Source organism: Maudiozyma barnettii (assembly GCF_903064755.1).
Source record: "Maudiozyma barnettii strain CLIB 1767 genome assembly, contig: KABA2_07, whole genome shotgun sequence".
Lineage (NCBI taxonomy): Eukaryota > Fungi > Ascomycota > Saccharomycetes > Saccharomycetales > Saccharomycetaceae > Maudiozyma > Maudiozyma barnettii.
The window spans coordinates 818,205-839,034 of NW_024545244.1; the positions used below are offsets into that span (position 1 = coordinate 818,205).

The following is a 20,830-nucleotide window of genomic DNA, read 5'->3' on the forward strand; positions in this document are numbered from 1 at the left end:
TTCTGTTCGTTTGGTAGAATGTTTAACTATCTACTCAAAATTGTCCAAAATTTTACATTGTTGAGTAAAATACTGATTTTTTATGTTGCACCTTGCTGCACAGATGCACTGGTGTCCTTAACTGTGATATCGTTCCCGATATTGAACTCTGAGAAATCAATACCTCTTTCATTTATTTTCTTACTAATGAATGCTGATATTTGTTCTATTTCTTTTAGATTTTTAGATTTGATCTCCTTTAATAAAATTATTAGAAATTTTGGTACCATAACCATTTCTTCATTATGCGTGATTAGATAATCGATAACCTCAATGGCCAAAAAGTGATGTTGTCCCTCATTTTCAGCAAAACCTTCTGAGTACGATTTACTAGGTTGTCCTGATTCACCATTATTATTTGGTGTTGGTAGATATAGAACGTTTGGGGCAATAACCGTTGATAAATTATGAATATCCATTTTAGAACCCATTTCATTTTCAACATGAGAAAATGATGAAGTCCAGTACAAAAATGATAATAAAACCTCTAAAATGTTTCTGTTGTACAATGGAAGTAAAGAATAAACCAAACAATAAAATTTCTGTTTCTCTGTTGTATCTTCCATCTCTGCAGTCATAATCCATAATTTGTACAAAGTGTTTGTAAGGATAGGATCTGGTAATTCTCTGAAAAATTTCTTAAGAAGAGCCGATAATTGAATTGCATTCTCTTTTGATAAATCAGGTACTTCGGAGGGGTTACCATCAATTTGAGTGGATAATTCCCTTAAACGTCGAATATTACCATTTTTACGGAAAATACCTTCTACAGACATATCCATTTGACGTAATGATGAGATAAGTTCGTCTATAACAATCGGAATCCTAATCTTTGTTGGACCGACAGCTAAATCAGAATCTGTACCCCATTTATCACATACAATATCTAAGGAGATACCAAATACTTTATTAGGTGTGACAGTCTTGGGTTCTTTATTCATCTTTTTCTTCATTTTACTCCAGAAATTACTTGATTGTTGAGGTTTTGTGTTCTTAATAGCAGGAATCAATTTGATTAAGCTAGAAGGATTAACTTTTAATACGTTGTTGGATTTTAATAAACTGCAGCTGATAATGGAAATCAATCTCAAATCGTTTTCATCCAATTCAGAATAATATAACCCACTCTTCTTTTGTATATTAGTTTCATCTTCAGTTTCCTTTAAAGTTTTGAAATGTGTAAAAGCGTTTGGTCTTAATTCTCTAGCTTGCTCAGCAGCTACAATTCTAGAAATATCATCTAAAGTTAAAGTCTTTGTATTTGAAAAAACGTTTTCATGTGACGATGGATGTCTAGAATATTTTTGATTATCATCTGTATGAATAATCAAACTTTTCTTTGAATTATTTGTAATAGATTTATCCAAATCTTCTTCGGGTGTCTCTAAAATAACCGATCTACGAACCCCTTGTTTATCATGATTGACTCTAATACTTTCCCTTCTTGAACGAAGTCTTTTAATATCGTTTAAGGTCCTAATATATGTCTGTTGCATAGTCACTGTCTTTATACGCTGAGAGTTACTGGCTGCAGCAGTTTGACCCATTAATTGTGCTCTCATCACAGCTTTCGAACGAACTAAAGCAATCTTTAATAGGAAGATCAATTGAGCCAATTTGGTGATAAATTTAAAACCTGGTACTGATTCGGGTTCATTAGCAGAACAAGTAGGGCAAAATATTTGCATACTTGATTTCTTGAACGTAGATTCATCGATATCAGATATTTCAATTTTCTTTGAACATTTCGAACAAACGAAACAATTCAAATGCCATCTAAAATCTTGGAATTTAATACATTGTTCTTGAATATATTTCTTACAAGCAACACAATCATCTGTAGCCTCTAAAGAGATATTAATATTAGAGAAAGGATTTTCTGTAATAGTTTCATTTTTTTCAACTTCTCGTAAAAATTTTAATAGTGTTGACACTGAATGAGTATTCTTATTAGAATCCAATGCAGAGAAAAGACCATATCTGGTTAATAATTTCAAAAAATGGGCCAACCCTGTGATCACTGACATGAATGAGGATAAAGTGGCGTCTTTATCATATGAATCTACATTTAATTTCCTTAACAATTGTAGATATATCATAATTTTTGTAGTCAAATTTCTTGGAAATTTCTCATATTTCACATTAATAGTTTGTAAGTCCTTTGATTTATCAGAGTCAACACCATCTATTATATTTTGAAGGTTATCACCAGGTAAAGAATTATTAAATGTATTAAAATTGTCCAATGCTTTAAATAGACATTCAATCTTCAACACAAACAAAGCCGCCGAGTCTATACCCTTCAATTGATCAAAACTTGAAAGATATTGAAACATATCTGAGATACACGACGCGGTTTCTTCTTCAAACCTATAGAGAACAGACCAAATCTTGGATAAGATGAAACTAAACGCCTGCATTTGTTTCTCTAATTCTGGTGGAGTCGGATTAACATCTCTTATAGGATCTTCTGTATTATAAGGTAATCTTTGTAATAAAGGTAAACCTAGAGATTCTGCCGATAAATTTACGTGCCAATATTTATGAATCCCATAACATTCTGGATGCCAACAATGGACTTCGTCACCACGAGGGAATTCAATATATTGATCTGAAATTGGGAATTTACAACCTTTACAACGTTTTGAAAAAAATTTCAAAAAATGGTATTTACAGTATAATTTATCATCGTGAATAAAACATTTTTTCACACCACAGGGGGTCTTACAAATAGTACATGAAAAATGTTCTTCATCGTATCTACCACCAAATGCAGTATAATATAATCCTCTTAATGGTTTATCACATACTTTACAAAGTAAATCATGTCTTCTAAAATAATCATATTGACATAACAGGATAGGTTCATCAGTATCATTAGTCTTAAACGGGAAAAACTTTGGCTTCAAAGGTTTTGAACAATCCTGACATACAAAACAATCCTCATGATAATATTTCCCAAGAGCTTTCAAATTGCTTTTACTGTGTTTAGAGGTTACTCTACCGTTTTCATCATCATCATCATCATCACCATCATCATTATTATTATTATTATTATTACTATTATTATTATTATTATTATTATTATTATTTGTACTAGGTTGTTGCTGCGTAAAGATTGGTTCTCCACATCTAGAACAATTCTTTGATTGTAATAATGTAGATCTAGATCCTAGTAAGGAAGTATCTCCCTGAGAATGAGTATTTATATTATTCGGTTCGAGGTAAGGTTGTCTCAAGGACACCTGACTCTGCATTGTATCTCTGAAAAACTAATTGTCTATATCAGGATGTATTAACGTATTGACACAAAATCAAACCTTGAATCTTTTTTTTCTTGGTTATTAGTCTATTTATCAAATAATGTTTTCTTTTCTAATTGGCTGTAACCAAAACACGTATTTCGAACAAAATTTCAAAAAATAAGTTAAATATATATTATAATAAGGATTTCTCTCTTATTACTAAGAAAACCAGTCCACAGATTAATCAATTGAACCTAACCAAACAGATGTAAGATCTTCTTCTTACTGAATCACCCTTTTATTTATTTATTTAGAAAACAACATACGGCTTGCTTATCAAACAAGCTTATAATCTATATTTACTTTCTTGTTTTGTTCTTGTCACCATTGGCAAAACGAAAATGTCCAGAATAAATTTCACCAGGCGCGAAATCGTGAAAATTTCCTCGAGAGAAACCAAAAATATCGTGAATCGTTCCGTCCACTAAAATGAGCCGAGGACTAACATTATAAGGCAGTGACAGTCAAGAAAATATTGAGATGCTAGAACGAGACTTCTGGAAGTGGTCGAAGTTCCAGTTCAATGACAACCACCTGTAATGGATATAAAATTGGGAAAGCTACATCATGTCACTGTTACCACTATCTCTAACTCATTAACGTAAGATCGTGTTGCACGGCATCAGCAACAGCTTCAGCAGTTAGGTTGCTGTTTAGCTGCTACTGGCAAGTCCGCCTCGTCCTGCACCGTCAATCGCTGTCTTTGCACCAAAAAAACAAAAATCATCGAAATTACTCGTTTTTATTTCACATTCAGAGACCCCATTGGCTGGGACTTGTCGACGTGGGATGACTGCTGTCCCACATTGTCGACATGTGCAGACAACAGGAGAAAATAGCAGAAGGCCTTGTCAGATGGGCCTGAGAGGTACCAGGTTATGTAATGTAGTTATAAAAGCTGACATGTGAAGGTCAATAGTGTCTCTGGAACGAGGTATTGTTATGAGTAGTGACTATATGATATCTTTCACATGCTCATGTGTCGTATGTAGTATGCCTATATCAGGTTATGTAGTATTCTCAAGCGACTGTTCCTATTGTCTTTTCAATATTTGCATATATATATATAAGCAAAGTAACTGATTTCTGAACTCGTCCTAATCTGAGCGTTCTTGGGTACTTTCTCCATTTGTTCATATATATTTATATAGTAAAAATAACAAAACAATATCAGTTTCTGCATATACTCTTTACAAATGACTGCTTACACTATTGAGACGGATGTCTGTCTGTTTGATTTAGATGGTACTATCATCACTACAATCGTCGCTGCTGAAGAAGCTTGGACAAAACTTTGTAAACAACACAATGTCGATCCACAGGAATTGTTTAAAATCTCACATGGTACAAGGACAGTAGAGGTTTTGGCTCAATTTTTCCCAAATATTGATAATACAGACAATAAAGGTGTTCATCTATTAGAGGCTGACATTGCTGATAATTATCTTGATACTATAGGTGTCATTGCTGGTGCCCGAGAATTATTACTGGCATTGGACAGAGATCCTCAGGATAAATCAGTTAATTTCAAACAAGAACATAAAAGAAAATGGGCTATTGTCACCTCGGGTTCACCATATATGGCTACATCTTGGTTCTCCACTATCTTAAAGGATATTGGGAAACCTGATGTTTTTATCACTGCTGAAAATGTCTCAGTTGGGAAACCTGACCCTGAAGGTTATACAGCTGCAAGAGAATTATTGAGCAAGACTTGGAACTATAAGAGTCCTTGTAAATCTGTAGTCTTTGAAGATGCTCCAGTTGGAATTAAGGCGGGAAAGGCAATGAATGCTGTGACTATTGGAATCACTTCTTCTTATAGCAAAGAAGTCTTGTTTGCTGCAGGTGCAGACTACGTGGTTGAAGATCTTACTCATGTGACAGTCATCGAAAATACAGAAAAAGGTCATATAAAATTACAAATCAAAGATCCTATGATCAGATAATAACAAGGTAAAGAATTATGTGTTAAGTGACAAGCTGTTTCTTCTTTCCCGTTTTACATTTCCAAAATTCAATAAAAGAACAACAAACTTATATATACAGTACCAACACTTATTTAAACTATTGATGTGAAATTTTACTTCACAAATAATAGATATCAGAACTGACGCCATTTATTTAACCCTATATAAATATAAATTATTTAAATGTTTTTTGGTGCACCTTTAATGAAAATCCCTTGTTCAATGAGGTGACGTAACCTATTAAAAGTAAACTATTAAAAAGATTAAATGTAAGATTAGGCAAAAAAAAGTGAGATACATATTACTCTTAATTTCTGACAGAAACTGTACATGACCTACCAAAATTTTACTTCTGTTGAATTGTTAATTTCAGGGGAATATTTGTTAGATATAATTTTATCCATTACCGTCCTCGTACACGAGACTAAATATATTTAACTTTATAGCATTATGTGTCAGGCAGCGCAGTAATTAACCTTAATTAATAATATAAAGATTAGTTTCAATTCTGATATTGTATGAGTATCGAACTAAATATTATTAACAATTAGATAACCCATAAAAAAGGTTGCTAAGCCAAGCAAGCAAAATGGGAAGAAATTATATTGAACATGAATATATGCTGAGATCAAATAAAAATTTACCATATCGGATAAGAAGAAAATGAATTCAATTATATTTAGTAGAGGTTTTTACCCATTCTAAAACAGAGCTGTTTGATAAAAAAAAATAAAAAAAAAGATATAAACACAATCTAGTCTTTGAGTTTGTAATATAAATTCCATTTTCCTTATCAGGTATATATATTATTCCTGATATTAACGAAAATAATGAACCACTTGATGAAATTGTCCAAGAGTTTTCATTGGAATCGAAAATTGCCTTCATTCAGAAAAGAGAGAAAGAAAAGATCCCTCGCGTTATCACACAGCTGTATGCCAATGTGAACAAGGTATCCATCCCGACAGCATACCTGCTCACCATTCTAACATTGCTCGGTTTAAACGCGAACCTTCCCTTTAAATGAATTTCACCAATAATTATGGGTTTTTGGATATTTACTGCAAACTTTGAAAAACATTTTCATATTAAAATATCAGTTTCTAGTATTTTTAGTTTATCTAAATAATTTGTTCAAGAAATATATTCTGGAGAATTAAGCAAGCATAGACAGTCGAAGTAACTTACTGTAGACCTTTTAGAAACTCGGTTCTATTTGTTACCTAAGAGTTTTAAATATCAACACATTCTTATACAAATAAATAGTCTAGAGGTCTTATCATCATATCATACCTGAGGACTACATTTTGAGACCTCATAGCTTCATTATATTAACTGATGAGAACCATTCTGCTCTTTTTCCTCCTCTACCTTCGCGTTATATTCTTTATATAACAAAGGAGCTGTTTTGAATATGTATTTTAAGTTCAATACATTGTTGTTCCGATTAAATTATGCGTTGTATTGACCCCCCTTATATTATATATGTTGAGATTTCGGTTGTTTGCGCCTTTCTTTTGAGATTAGTTCAACGCTGCTGAAGAATTGTCAGACTTGCCTGACTTGTCTGTTGGAAAGATTACTTATTATAGGAAGACATGTTGTTCTCCAAATGCAGCTTGTCTATATACCAATGGGTATAGATTGTATACATCATTCTGTGTTGTGATTATAACTACACTGGTTGTTATTACATATTATTTAGATATTTATAAGATGGTCCCTACTGTTTTATGTACTACTCAACTCTAATCTTCTTTAATTTGTCTCGAGCTCGTCGACATCTCACCCTCAAAGATACCTGATTTTCCACATTGTGGGATGATCTTACACTATGTATGTCAACAGAGCGGCACTAGCACGAGGGTGCGCAGGCGTTTTTCGTTCAATTTCGTCTTTCTCTCTCTTCGACATCAAATTTAGAATTTCTGCAGGACTTACTAAAGAACGATTTTTTATTTTATTTTTATAAGACTTAATACATAATATGGAACCAACAGTCTCATCTAGAAAACCATGCACCAAACAACAATTGTAAGGCCGAAGATATTTTATTTCACAAGCATAAAGTACATCATCATACTAACTAGATGCTCAACTGTTTCTTTCTAACTAATCATTTTTCCCTTTTTCCAAGAGGCAAGGCACCTATCCTTGGACTATAATCTACCATTAAAAAAGTCTTTGTCGACAATATAATATTATCGTCGTTTGCTAGATTACCAAAAAACAGGACTTTCCGTAGTAAAATAAATCGAGACAGTAAATTTAAAGAATTTTCCAATCCCGATCGGTCCATCGGGATACATATCTATAAGTATTCTAATGGTATATATCTGATAAAAGAGATCTTGAAAAAATACTGGTACACAATCTGTACTATTCCTCTTCTGTATCTGACTTTGTAGATAGAACAAACATACCATTGCCAATTTTCATCTTCCCAATAAAGAATAAAACTATGCAAAAAATCGACCCAATGTGAACCTTTATCAAAAAGGATGGGGAGGAGAGGGGGTGATTTACTTACCCTCTGCATTCCAAACGATCGGCATTCGAATTGTTCAGCCAATATTTTTTTAGAGAAGAGGTTGCTCCCTGCACTACAGTCTGTGCTTTATTTTTATTTGAGTTTCGATCGTCATTACTTTCCGTGGATCTCCGTAAAAAGAAAAAACTAGTAAACGTAAGCTGAACTAAGCAGTTACTTCTGGGACCACCAGACGAGAAATTAAAAATGCAGTTGCAGGAAATGCCTCTCTCTTTTTATTTTTGAGGGTGAACACTTTGCTTAGCCAATTACATTATATCGAACCCGATATTAAACTTTTTGGATAATATAAGGAAACTAAATTTCATCCAAATCTTCTCCGTTCTTTTCCATACTTCTGACTACCGCTTGGGATCTCAGTAACTTGTCTGATGAAAGTCATACTGAGTTAAACGTGAACCATTAAGAGTTCTCAGTGAAATTCATAGAGATGCTAACTAACCCAAAAGAAAAAGAAAGGTAGTCAGAATAATCCAAAAAACAATATTTCAACAACTGATGGGTATATAGACATCTCTTGATCGTCTATAAGGTTCTCTCCCCTACGAGAGTGTGGCTGGTTTTTTTGTTCCTTATTATTTCACACTGCTTTCCACGGGAAGACCCCTCATGAATTAGAAAATCTCAACAATAATAAATATTCTAAACAGTTTACTATTCATCACCTTTAATTGATACAGGATTTACGTACAAACCGAGTATACCCTTAAAAAAAGAATTAACAAATCGCAATTGTCTAAAACTCTATATCCAGAACTGTTCTAATTTGATAAAGGAGGATTATTCAATTTATTCAAAATATTCTAATATCTCTGAGGTATATATATAGCCAGATGTTTCTCGAGTTATGCAATTAAAAGAACTGCAATTCCTAAGAGGTTATTTTTAAAACATCTATAATAAAAAATTCAGTCTAAGTAACATAAAGTAAAACTAAACTAAACAAAACAACTATGAACAACTTACTTTTAACATTAATAACAACTTTCTTATTTACAATCGTTCGATCCCAGGAAAACACTTATCCAAAATGTTCCGTACCTCAATTCGAGTATGATGAGGATTATTTAGGATTGGGATCTACAGGAATGTCTATGATAACTTTTGCTAACTGTGATTTGGATAACAAAGCTCCTGGGAAAGATCAGACAAAATGGGAATATTTAACTGGTTTTACTCTATATGGTGGTGTGAATAAATATACCTCCACAATAAACTTTGAAGCAACCACAGGAGGTGACCCCAATACCGTAGTTTACGGAGACGTATACGGACGAAACACGACAATTTCGAATTTTACCTTTGGTGTTTCCTCCACTTTAGTAGTACCCAAAACTGGATACTATACTTTTAACATAGCTGCATCCGAAGGTGCATTGATGGCTCTAGAGGTCTCAATGGATACATACTGTTGTGAAAACTATCCACCTCCTAAACGAAATCTATCTTTTTATGTTGCAGATCTTCAATCGGAACCGGAAAATAACAAACTAGAAGACTCCGTCTTACTCGATGCTGGCTTCCGTTATACTCTGGCCGTATTGTATTTAAATACCAATGGTGCCGATGCTTCATTGCAAATAACTATGACAGATCCAGACGGAGTTAAATACAATGATATTGACCAGTTTTTACATATGGTTACAGGGGCAAAACAAGATTATTGTTCGTACATTAATGTCACCACCACTACGATAGTCGAATGGGAGGGTTCTACTACGCAAACGTCTCTTCAATATGCAACTTCTACAAATGCTGATGGTGAAAGAGTTATCGAATCTTTGTATATTGTGCAAACTCCAGCATATGCGTCAAGCAGTGTTTCTTCTTCCGCAATGGAAATTTCATCAACTGTCGCAACTTCTAGTATTACTTCTTCAGAACCAGAGTCTTCTACTGTTGTTTCCTCAGAAACCGAATCACAAGCCGAATCATCGACAAATATAAGCTCCGAACCTTCGTTTTCAAGTGCTACTACCTCCGAAGTTGAATCCTCAAGTGTCGCTACCTCCGAAGTTGAATCCTCAAGTGTCGCTACCTCCGAAGTTGAATCTTCAACCGTAATAACTTCCGTTGCATCTTCTTCTATGGAATTATCATCAAGTGCAACTTTGACCTCTGATTTTGTCTCCGAATCATCTGTTGCCACGTCAGATTTACCTTCATCTAGTAGTAATGAACCACTATCTTCTTTTTCTTCAACTCTCGACTCTCTGTCTGAAATGTCCACATCCTTTGAACCAGATACATCTAGTGACATTTCAACCTCTGTTTCAGACAATGGGGCATCAACCCATATCTCTTTGTCATCTGACCAAATTTCAACATCTGATTCCGAGTCTCACCATCTTTCATCTTCATCTACAAGTAGTCCAATAATGTTTTCTTCGGAAACAGGCATTTCCTCGAACAGCTTCCCTAGTGGTGGCTCCACAGATTATGCTTCTACAAAAGGTGATGATATTATTCAATCCACCGAATATATTACAAAAACTTCTGTTATCGCAACAACAGTAACAACTTTATGTTCAACACCTACTTTGGTGCCTGGCCAATCAACTTCGTCTTTGGAATACTTTACATCTACTTATACAACTGAGATAACCACTTCAGTTATCATTACAAGTTGTCCAAATAATGTTTGCCACACAACTAATAACCCTTCAGTGGAGAAATCGACTCAAGTAATTGATGACTGTAGTGAAAGTTGTTCAACTACTTCTTTGAACACCAGAGAATCGTTGGCTACTAATGAAATCACAACTGTAAAGGTTATATCCTCAGCCTACAATGCTGAGGATAGTATTGTAACAAAACCTACAGTTACACTTGTGTCAAGCCAATCAACATCAGGCACTGCCACAAGCCATATTGTATTGGAAAACCTAAACATGGGTTCAAATATCAAGACTAATATTTTCACATTCTTAACAACCTTCCTGATTTCACTAATATTTTAATATTTTTACAAATAATATTAACATAAACATACTTAGATAATGTCTTTTTTTAATAGTTCTTATTATATTAGTATAAAAAACTTTAATCAATTATTTTTAATTATATGTATATTTTCTTATTACTTAAGTGGTATAGGGGTACCCTTTGTTTTGATCCAAAATAAGAGGTATCCATTGGATCTTTATTACAAAACACTATTGGAAACCAGTTGCCTTAAGTACTGATATTACTTCGACTTTCCCTCTATCCAATCAGATTCTTATTGAAACAAAACGTTACATTGTTCAGTGATTCTCTTCTTTGATAAGGGGACAATTTGTCCTACTGTAACTGTTCCCAAGAATAGTTTCTACCCAGGCATCTCGGTTCCAGCAAGAACATCCCTCTTATATTTCAGTGTCCCAAAATGGAAACATATGCCTGCCTGCCTCTACTTAGGACCCAAATAAGGAAATGAGCGATCGCCGTGAGCTATCAACTGACTCTGTGCTGGGTTTCCTAAAGCCCAAGTTCGCCGACATGTTTGTACGACTAATTCTCTCACCCAAAATAAAGAGTCCACTGTAACAAGGTTAGCGCATTAACTTAATCAAAATTAGTAAGTTGGGTGTCCGTTAAGTGTTATCTTCATTTTACTCATTAATGATATCATCTACACTTAAAATTATATTGTGAGTAAGATCAGTGAATGTCATCGGGTATTCTGACACTTTATTCCACGTTAATAGAATCCTCATCGTGAAGAACATCTTGGGAAGCATCTCACTCAAAAAGAGATGTACGACGAAGATTTTCTCAATCGAACGTGTGGTGCAATGAACATTGCAAGCCCCACGCAGATAACTGCTTCATGTATAATAACCGATACAGTATCATCGTATTTAAGCAACCTATCAGGTTCCATTTTCTGACATGAGGTGTTGAGTAGCACATTAGATACGGTAGAATAGCCATCCAGAGGAAATGGGAGGGGCACGTCTAAATGAACTGTTATACACACATAATTTACCAACGATAGAGAACACTCCTATATAAAATGGAGTTCCATATCAAACATAATCTATCTCACCTTTCCGTTGTAAGATACCAAACAAAAATAAAGCCAAGAACAACCTTATGTATTACAAGTAATTTACAGGAGAAGAAAACACACCAATAATAGTGATCCAAACTCTTTATACGAAAGTACATAGACGTCTGATTCATCACCTGTTTTGAAATATAAGTTAAAATAAATGCACATTTATTATTTTGCGTCATTACGGAGTATTATCATAATAAAAGATGATGTACATTGTCAAAATGAGATGAAAATTAAAGATGGAGTAGTGTATATAAAGAATAATAATTGTTTAACGTTATATAAACTATGTAAAAATATAATTGTCAGTTACATATCGAAAAGCATGAACAAACAATTTCTAATTCAAACACAGGTTTCCATCAAATTGAGAATATTTTTTCCTCCTTTGGTTATTTTGATGTTATTAACCTATCAGGATTTCGACATATAAAGGAAGGAAACTTTAATAGTTGCAGTTTGAATGACATTTATACTTCCAGATTTAACGGCTTCATTGTAGAAAAGTATAAACGAATCGAATTGATAAACACTTATGATTACCTTCTCTAGTATTTAATATGGTATAATCCAAGTAGTCCCAGTAAGTGCATTGAAGACATAACATATTTAAACTTCTAGGTGGATGTTTCAAATGAGGTTTCTAATAATTTAGGGACAGTTTTCTATCAAAATACAAACGTCTGGAATGTTATATTCCAATTGTCTTCTGCGTTTCATGCAAAGGTAGGTTAGTATCATACTTTTGAGATTAGTGCCGATAAAACGGCAATGTTATTTTAGTACCTTATGTGAGATATTATTATTTCCATAGTATCAATTGAATGGATAATAGGAATTTTACAAAGAATATTTTAATATAGTTGGATATACAGGTTCTCCTGATGATACTAGTAAGATGACACTTTACCACAATGCAATAGCTCCTGTACCAATTGGAACGACATTTGTAAACAGCGCAGGTAGTGCTAGGTTAAATATGACTGTCGTTGATCCCAATAGTGAATTGTTTACATATCTACCCGGTATTGTGTAAGATTCAGATTATGATTCATATTGTTTTGAAGAGTTAGAAATAGAAGGGGTAGCCAGTACTCTCTCTGGAACACCATTTTTTACCGTTTATGTTACAATTACAGCAAATGATTTGGAGATGGAGGAGTACAAAACAATATACTACGCTAATATTCTTTTTTACCACCGAAAGCTCTTCCTAAAGTGAGTTATTTTCATCCAGTAGTACATATAGTTTAAGTAAAAGTTCTGAAATACCTTCTAGTGTAGTTCCCAGTGTCACAAACGTTTTGAACCATTGCCAAGTCTGCAATCTATTTCGGTATTTAATTCAGAGTTAACCTCCAGTTTTGTATTAAAATCATCGAATAGTTTAGATGGCCTATTTAGTACTACTTTAAATTCAATATCCGATCTAGAATTATCAGTATCAGGCATTGTATCCAGTTAAATAGAAAGTTCAGAATTATATTCAGATATATCGCCAATAATTTTAGAATATCCCTAGGATAGTTATTGGATCTAAGGAGGCAGAAAGATCTAAAATAAATGATTATTTTATAGAAATATTAACTGAAAATCCTCTAGATAATTCAATTTAATCAATTGAATTTCTGGATTACATGCCCCAACCAGTTTTATTTTGGCCTAACCCCAAATATGAGTTAAAAATAAATGGATTTGACACATTGGAATTGAAAACAAATTGTAAAATGGTAACTGATCAATTATCTGATATATTGAGAGATCCGTATTTGAACAGGAAATACTGGAAACTTGTGAGCATAACAGGAAATCTTGCAAACGATTACCTTAAAGTTAAGTAGAAAATACACAATAATAATGGATTGACTGTAATATTATTACTCTTATGAGATATACTTAAAGCCAGCAGTATCTGGTTAATTTACTATGTGTTGTTTTTTGAAATGTCCCTATTTCATATTGTATTACTAGGTATTGACCATCTGAAATTGAGGTGTTTGATGCATATGCGAGTAGTAAACTCTGTCGAAGTTATTAACCCTATTCACAATAAAACGTTCAATTTACTTTGTTGCTATAAATACATTGGAAGTCTGTTCACTTTCATTGTTACATTGGTGATTTCGTTTGAATCTCTAATAGGTTTCAAAAAATCTATCACAGTTGAAATAGTAATATTATGATAGATCGAAATACAAATATATTTTAAAGGCATATATGCGAATATGATTGAAAACTATATAGTAAAGTCGATAACCGAAGTGATAATTGTTTTGGCAGAGTACCCATATAAAGATGGCTTCGAAACATAGAATACATTAGATATATGGGAGCTCTTTATGAAATGAGTAGCTGAGCAGGTGCAATTTAGTTTATCTATCAGGAACTGTAAATTGTGGAAGTAAAAATAAATAAATAATAATATTATATCCTTGGAAGGTGTCTGTAGTGGGACGTTATTCCCATGACGAGAAGAGGTTGCATTACTGGGGTAGATTCTTCCGCTTCCGGATCCACTTCCTCCGTTTCGTCATGTCTTCGTGGCTCAAGAAAATATTGAATTTCCATCTGTTGATCTTTCAAAAATCAAAATTGATGGAAGACAATATATTGGTGTGTTGTCGTATCATCTAGCTTGAACTAGGGAGTTAGGATAAAGCATCATGACTACAACGAGAAACTTCGTAGTAACCAACAATAACAACAATAATAAATATTTACTTGATAATTTAGAAAACTAATAATGATGTTAAGAAAGGTCTGTAACTTTGTGACTTCAACGATTTCGATGATTAAGATTTACAATACTATATTGGACAGCACATTAGTTTTTAATAACTGACGTTTATTGATTAAATGATCATCTCATGATCACGGAGACGAAAATGTTTTTAGATAGGGAGATCGAGGATTTATAGCGTAAAAGAGGTATTAAAGACTTGGCTACTAAAGCCAAGTCTATTTTTGGATACAGTTTTAATTTTGGAAGAGATCAAGAAATTTTAACTAGAAGAATTAATTTTAATTCCAGATATTCATATTTGATCTTTCGATGACTTTAGATAGATTATTTAAGAGATCTGATGAACAATAATTATTTTCATTTCAATAAGCTCATTTAGGGTATATTATTGTCGATAAAATTAATAACATGACCATCCCTCTTTTAAAAAGAGTGTTGGTACTAATTTTCCATATATAGATAGAAAAAAAAAGCCTATAAGATTTTATTATTGTTTGATAATGTTGATAAACAACAATTAAGTGTTCAAAAAGAAAAGGCTTCTTATGGATAGCGAAACTGCCATTGCAAATCAAATTATTAATGTTAAAAGTTACTAATTTTTTTTGCTATTGAAGACTCTAAATATAATTTACCAAAACTAGCCATCAATATTTTTATGATTTTATTGTTTATTGTTTTGAGAACTTTGTGTTTACTCTTCCAACAGAAAAATATGACCACCTTTCTCCCCATATGTATAACATTTATTTCTGTTTGTTTGAAATAAACAGAAAAATTTATAGCAATTGCGTTCTCCATGCCTGTTTTCTTGAAAGTTAGTAAAGTCGTTACCAGCAGACTAGTTTCGTAGTTATTGGTATGCCGAATATATCCGTTTATAGACATACTTAAATATAGGAGATATATCAAATTATGATATATCTCCTATGGTTTCTTTTATTTTATTTGAATTATAATGTCTTCTTTAAGTCTTTTACGAATTTTTTACGAAATACTTTATTTATCTTAGTAAATAAGTTAGTTGAATTTAATCCTTCAGTAATGACCTTCCATATTTTAACAGTACGCTTTGGAATTTTTTTGTCATAAGAAATATAAACAAACAAATACAAGAGGAAACACGAATCTACATCAACACAAATAATAATTGTAAATTACTGTTTTTTCTTTTTCTTCTAAGGAGGCACTGTAAATATATTTTTACGCACGCCTCTTATGTAATCGTTCTATTTAATAATAACAAAGCAGAAATGATTGAATAAATAGATGCAAATGATATCAATGAATATCATTTTCCCTCTATTTTCTTCGCAATTAGAATATTGAAATGGAATACAACTATTTTTTGTACATATTTACCTATGCAATCTAATCGAGTGACTTTTTTCTTACATTGGTGTTACTACAACCGATTCTCTCGAACTCGTTTACTTTGACTAACGCTTTACATATATTTTTCTTTTTCCCCAGCTCCTTCTAATATTGGATGCGAGAAATCCTGAAGGAACAAGAAAAAAAATGCCGAGCATCTGTTGTCTGCAAAAGACACAAGCTCTGAACAGTTATTACAATTTCTTGTATCCATATTACGAGCATCATTAAACTCAAAATCACCGATTATCTGGAACTCGTTTAATTTGCCTACTAATCCTGGTTGAACTCAATTCAGGCCCTCCGAATAGTTTACACCTCGAGTGAACACTGAAGAAAAAGAAAGTCGCCGTTGAATCGCCATGGAATCACCTGAAAATAGGAGCACAGTAGTAATCGTAGTGATAGAAAATAGTATATTCAAATGTCTTCAGGCTCCTATTATTTACACATCCTTCGTGAGGAATGTTACTTGTCATTTCGTTCCACGGAACATAATATCTTCCATTTTTGAACATATTTTTCTTTTTTTTCTTTTCCTTTTTGAAACAAACGCGTCGATTTCCTGTTTATTTGAACTCATCGTAATCTCTCTGTCATCTCCACGTCTTTTCCGTGTGGATGACATTCCCACAAATGGAACCAAGATCGGGAGAAGATTGACACAGGAATCAGGCAGGAACGACGTCAAAGATTAGTAAGAAGATTCGTTTAAGGATTTCAATACAGCCAGAAACTCGATTTGTTTCTGTGATGAGATAATATGTATATCCTGATTTACACAGTGAGTTACTAAAATTGGCGTAACTGTCGTACACAGCGCTACAAAATAGGCAAGAACACTAACCCAAATAGGACATTTTTGAAGAAAAACCGGATGTTTTCATATTTCTGTACAGGGGTGCCTGAATTGTTACCCACTGGAATAAGAACTATTGCCTGTAAACGAGTTTCTAAATCCAGAAATGAAGTCTCTATTTCTGAGTAATATATAAAGCGTAGTGTCTTTCCCAAAATTGAAAAGATTTATCACTTCATAAATAGTTCTCTAATTATATTATTTCCAAAATTCATATACAAGAGTATATTACCAAGATCAAAATATACTTACTTTTTTGATAAAGGAATAAAACAAGAAAAAATGAAATTAACAGCGATTTTCTCTGGTTTCCTGTTCTTGGCTAACACCATTAGAATGGTGTCTGCCGACCAATGTGCTGCTTACACACCTACTCAGTATTCTGATTCAAGTTTTTTGATGGCCCTTCATAAGACTCCATTACATTCAACTCTAGATAATATACCTGGTACATTACATAACTATGTTATTAAGCTAGTTTCTCCTGGTAGTGCCACTACTGCTCTAACAACTTACGATATCGGTTTCGATATTAGTGTCACTGACTCTGACGAATCTGTTAGTGGTGTTCTATATCCTGAATTGAGTGACAATGTTACTGTATCTAACTTTATTTCTGTTTACAAGGCATTTTTGGTACCACCAACCACTGGTGACTACATTTTCTCCCTTGATGGTGTCAGTGATGGTGCTTCTTTTTTTATCTATGACAACCGTGCTATGTACTGTTGTGATGACATGGACTTAGCCGGATGGTTAGACGAATCTTCAAACTTTTGTTACATTCCAGAAGACGCTGATTACCAAACTAGCTCAATGACTGTTAGCCTAGAGGCTGGTCTTGGCTACGTGATTGTGTATGCTTACACAAACCATGGTGGTGATGCTGTTTTCAAACCTTCTATGACTTTACCATCTGGTGAGGTTGTTACCAACTTCGATGGATACATTCACGGCAGTGTCGAGGACTCTCAATGTGGTGTTAAAAGTTCAGAAACTACAACTTACACTCAAGGTACCGTTTCATATAACACTACTTATTCAACTGCTGTTGTTACATTTGAAACATTGGGTGAGTTTGTTGATGAATCATACACAGATGTCGAAACAGTTTACTATATCATGACCCCAGCTGCTGCATCTAGTTCCGCTATTGCTTCCAGTTCTTCCGAAGTCATTACCTCTTCGTCTGTATCTGAATCTTCCTCTGTCGTACTATCTGCTACTTCTTCTGTTGCTTCATCTTTGGAGTCATCTGCCGTTGCCCCTGCCTCTGCTGCTTCAATTGAATCATCCGTCCAATCTTCTGTCCCTGCATCATCCAAGCAATCAACTGCTCAATCTTCTGAAATTGCCTCTGAAATCTCAAGTGTTTCTACAGACGACTTAGTTTCTTCTACCTCTAGTCAAGATATTTCAAATTCTTTGTCAATTTCTGTCTCTACTGAAAGTGTCACAGGTAGCTCTAATGCTGCTAGTGCCCTATCTAGTTCAGTACACTCCACCTCTGCTGCTGGCGAAGATGCTGAATCAAGAGATTCTTCTAACAATGATTCTATGACTACATCTACTTACACTGATGTTAATGGTATAACTAGAACTACCACTGTCAAATGTTCCACAGCCTCAGACGAAGGTTCCATGACAACTTCTACCTATACTGATGTCAATGGTATAACCAGAACTACCACTGTCAAATGTTCCACAGCCTCAGCTGGTGTAGAAAACAATAATGAAAAGAGTACTCAAACTGTAGTTACTGTTACAACTTACACATGTACTAATGGTGATGTATCCGTATCTACAATTACTCGTACCGAGGTAATTGATGCAGCAAAGGCTACTGGTAAAGAAAGTAAGGCTCCAGCTGTCACTTCTACCATCAACACTGTTGAATCCTCGGCCAAGGTCCAAATTCAATCTAGTAGCGCTACCTCATCCGCTTCTCTTCGTGTACAAGATACCCCAAATGCTGCCGGTAAGTATGCCACAGGATTATTATTCTCTGTCATGCCATTAGCATTCGCATTATTTATGTAATAATTTGTAACTTTTTACCAATGACACTCAGTATATCCAATTTTGTTAAACTTAAAGTCGATATACTCAGAGTAACTCAAAAATCCAAGTAATATTTTTTTACTTGTAAGTGTTCGTAAAAGAGACCAATATTACTATATATTGGCCTCTTCTTTTATATACCTCTTTATATCTAGAATTATAATTCAATAAATTTTTTGTTTCTGGAAATATATTATTATTTTATTGAAATTTGTTTCTGTCTCTATCTTTAAACAATTGTTTAAGCCTCTGCAATGTGCCAGAGATCGAACCCTCCCTGATAATGCATAGTACCAGTTCCGTAGGAACATAGAGTAAGGCTATTTTGTACGGAAAATTGTAAGTTCCATTAAGAACTATATGTTGATGGGCTGAGAAGTAATAATAGAGAACTGAAGAAGAAATAGGCTATTTTAAACATTCCGAGCCTAACATAATATAAACTGTTGTATTAAGCAAAATGCGTCATCAGTACGGAACATTTATATGTATATATGTGCATTCAACAATAACGTTGAATGTACCTGCACGTACACAATACACCAGTTTAGTTTCCTATACAGACCTATATTCCTTCATTTAGAAAGACAACACACTGATTTAGACATACTGTCTGTACACCTATATCGAATAACATTCAAAAAAAGTAACCAACTACGTCTGACAATAATAATGAAAATCCTCAAGAAATATAGATCAATTCTATGAATTCTTCTCATATAAGTTTTTCACAACACTACCTTTTATTTTTCAAGATCACATACAAGGGAACTATGCTAACACCCAGCTAGAAATAATCCAATATTATCCAACCATATCAACAAATTTGCCTAATTAGTACATTAATATACTTCATTCCGTCTGATATGAGTCTCTAAATATTGGAATACCAAATTTGTTACATGATAGGACTTATTAAGGAGGGGAATATAATTAAAATTAATCATAAAACAGAAATTGAATTTAATGTAAAACGTGAATTTAGCGGAACTGGAGTTCATGAATAATCTTTTCTAGTCTCCTATAGAGTGGTTTCAGTTTCTATAATTGTAATTAAGTTACAATGTATATATAGTTATTTTAATGGATAAACAAAGTACGTAACTGTTTACTGTAATAAAATATTTTATAGCAATTATAAATTTTTAACAAATAATATATCGTACGGTACGTATATAAAATTGAAAATTGAAATCCATCATATATATAAATAAATGTGGTATAGGGATAAATGTGTGGAAATTAATTCTGAGTTTAAATGCCAAGACATGATAATTGTGAAACACTAGTACCCCCCCCCCCACTCAAAAAAACACCTACAATTATGATGTACCATTCAAACGATATTCTTTATAATGGAAATGTATACTTATGATTTGTTGAAATAATGGCGAGCGAAATAGTAACCTGGCTTCAAATTCATATACACAATGCATCAACGAAATATTTCTGAAATTAAATCCTTTTTTTAATTATTTAGTATTATACATTTTTATGATGTCACCTACTCCTCTATAAATATATTTATGGGAAAAAGGTATTAGTTCCCTTAGCAAATATTATTCAGTATCGTATGGACTGATAATCAACACCACTATTTACAATTGCAATGTTCCACATCTAATGAATCGTATAGTAGTTACCCCCATACTATCTTCAATATCTCTTTTGCGAAACTAAATAAAGATATACTGTACATTAATAAATCTGCTTCATTTGATTCGAAGATTCCCCCCAAAAAGGGGAAAGCATTTAAACGACTATTAAATTAAAGCAAACAACATCATCTAGAAAGTTATCAAAATAGAACAATATCATGAAGACTGTATTTGTGGACTTAAAAGTAACAATAAAACAAATCAAATGAAACTACGAAGGTCATAAAT

At 33.3% G+C, this 20,830-nt stretch overlaps 4 protein-coding genes across 4 annotated transcripts; 3 read left to right on the forward strand and 1 right to left on the reverse strand.

Annotated features, from left to right (window-relative positions):
• Positions 1-80: 80 nt before the first annotated feature.
• On the reverse strand, positions 81-3,296 carry LRG1 (GTPase-activating protein LRG1; the record flags this gene model as incomplete). Its single annotated transcript, XM_041551871.1, has 1 exon — positions 81-3,296. One exon carries the CDS (start codon positions 3,294-3,296, stop codon positions 81-83), a length of 3,216 nt encoding a protein of 1,071 aa, XP_041407805.1.
• Positions 3,297-4,540: 1,244 nt separating this feature from the next.
• KABA2_07S08404 (HAD family hydrolase) lies at positions 4,541-5,293 on the forward strand (the record flags this gene model as incomplete). Its single annotated transcript, XM_041551872.1, has 1 exon — positions 4,541-5,293. The coding sequence occupies one exon, from the start codon at positions 4,541-4,543 to the stop codon at positions 5,291-5,293; it is 753 nt and encodes a 250-aa protein (XP_041407806.1).
• A 3,525-nt stretch (positions 5,294-8,818) lies between these two features.
• On the forward strand, positions 8,819-10,825 carry KABA2_07S08426 (uncharacterized protein; the record flags this gene model as incomplete). The annotated part of the gene is made up of 1 exon (XM_041551873.1): positions 8,819-10,825. The coding sequence occupies one exon, from the start codon at positions 8,819-8,821 to the stop codon at positions 10,823-10,825; it is 2,007 nt and encodes a 668-aa protein (XP_041407807.1).
• A 6,340-nt stretch (positions 10,826-17,165) lies between these two features.
• On the forward strand, positions 17,166-18,923 carry KABA2_07S08448 (uncharacterized protein; the record flags this gene model as incomplete). The annotated part of the gene is made up of 1 exon (XM_041551874.1): positions 17,166-18,923. One exon carries the CDS (start codon positions 17,166-17,168, stop codon positions 18,921-18,923), a length of 1,758 nt encoding a protein of 585 aa, XP_041407808.1.
• Between the last annotated feature and the right edge of the window lie 1,907 nt (positions 18,924-20,830).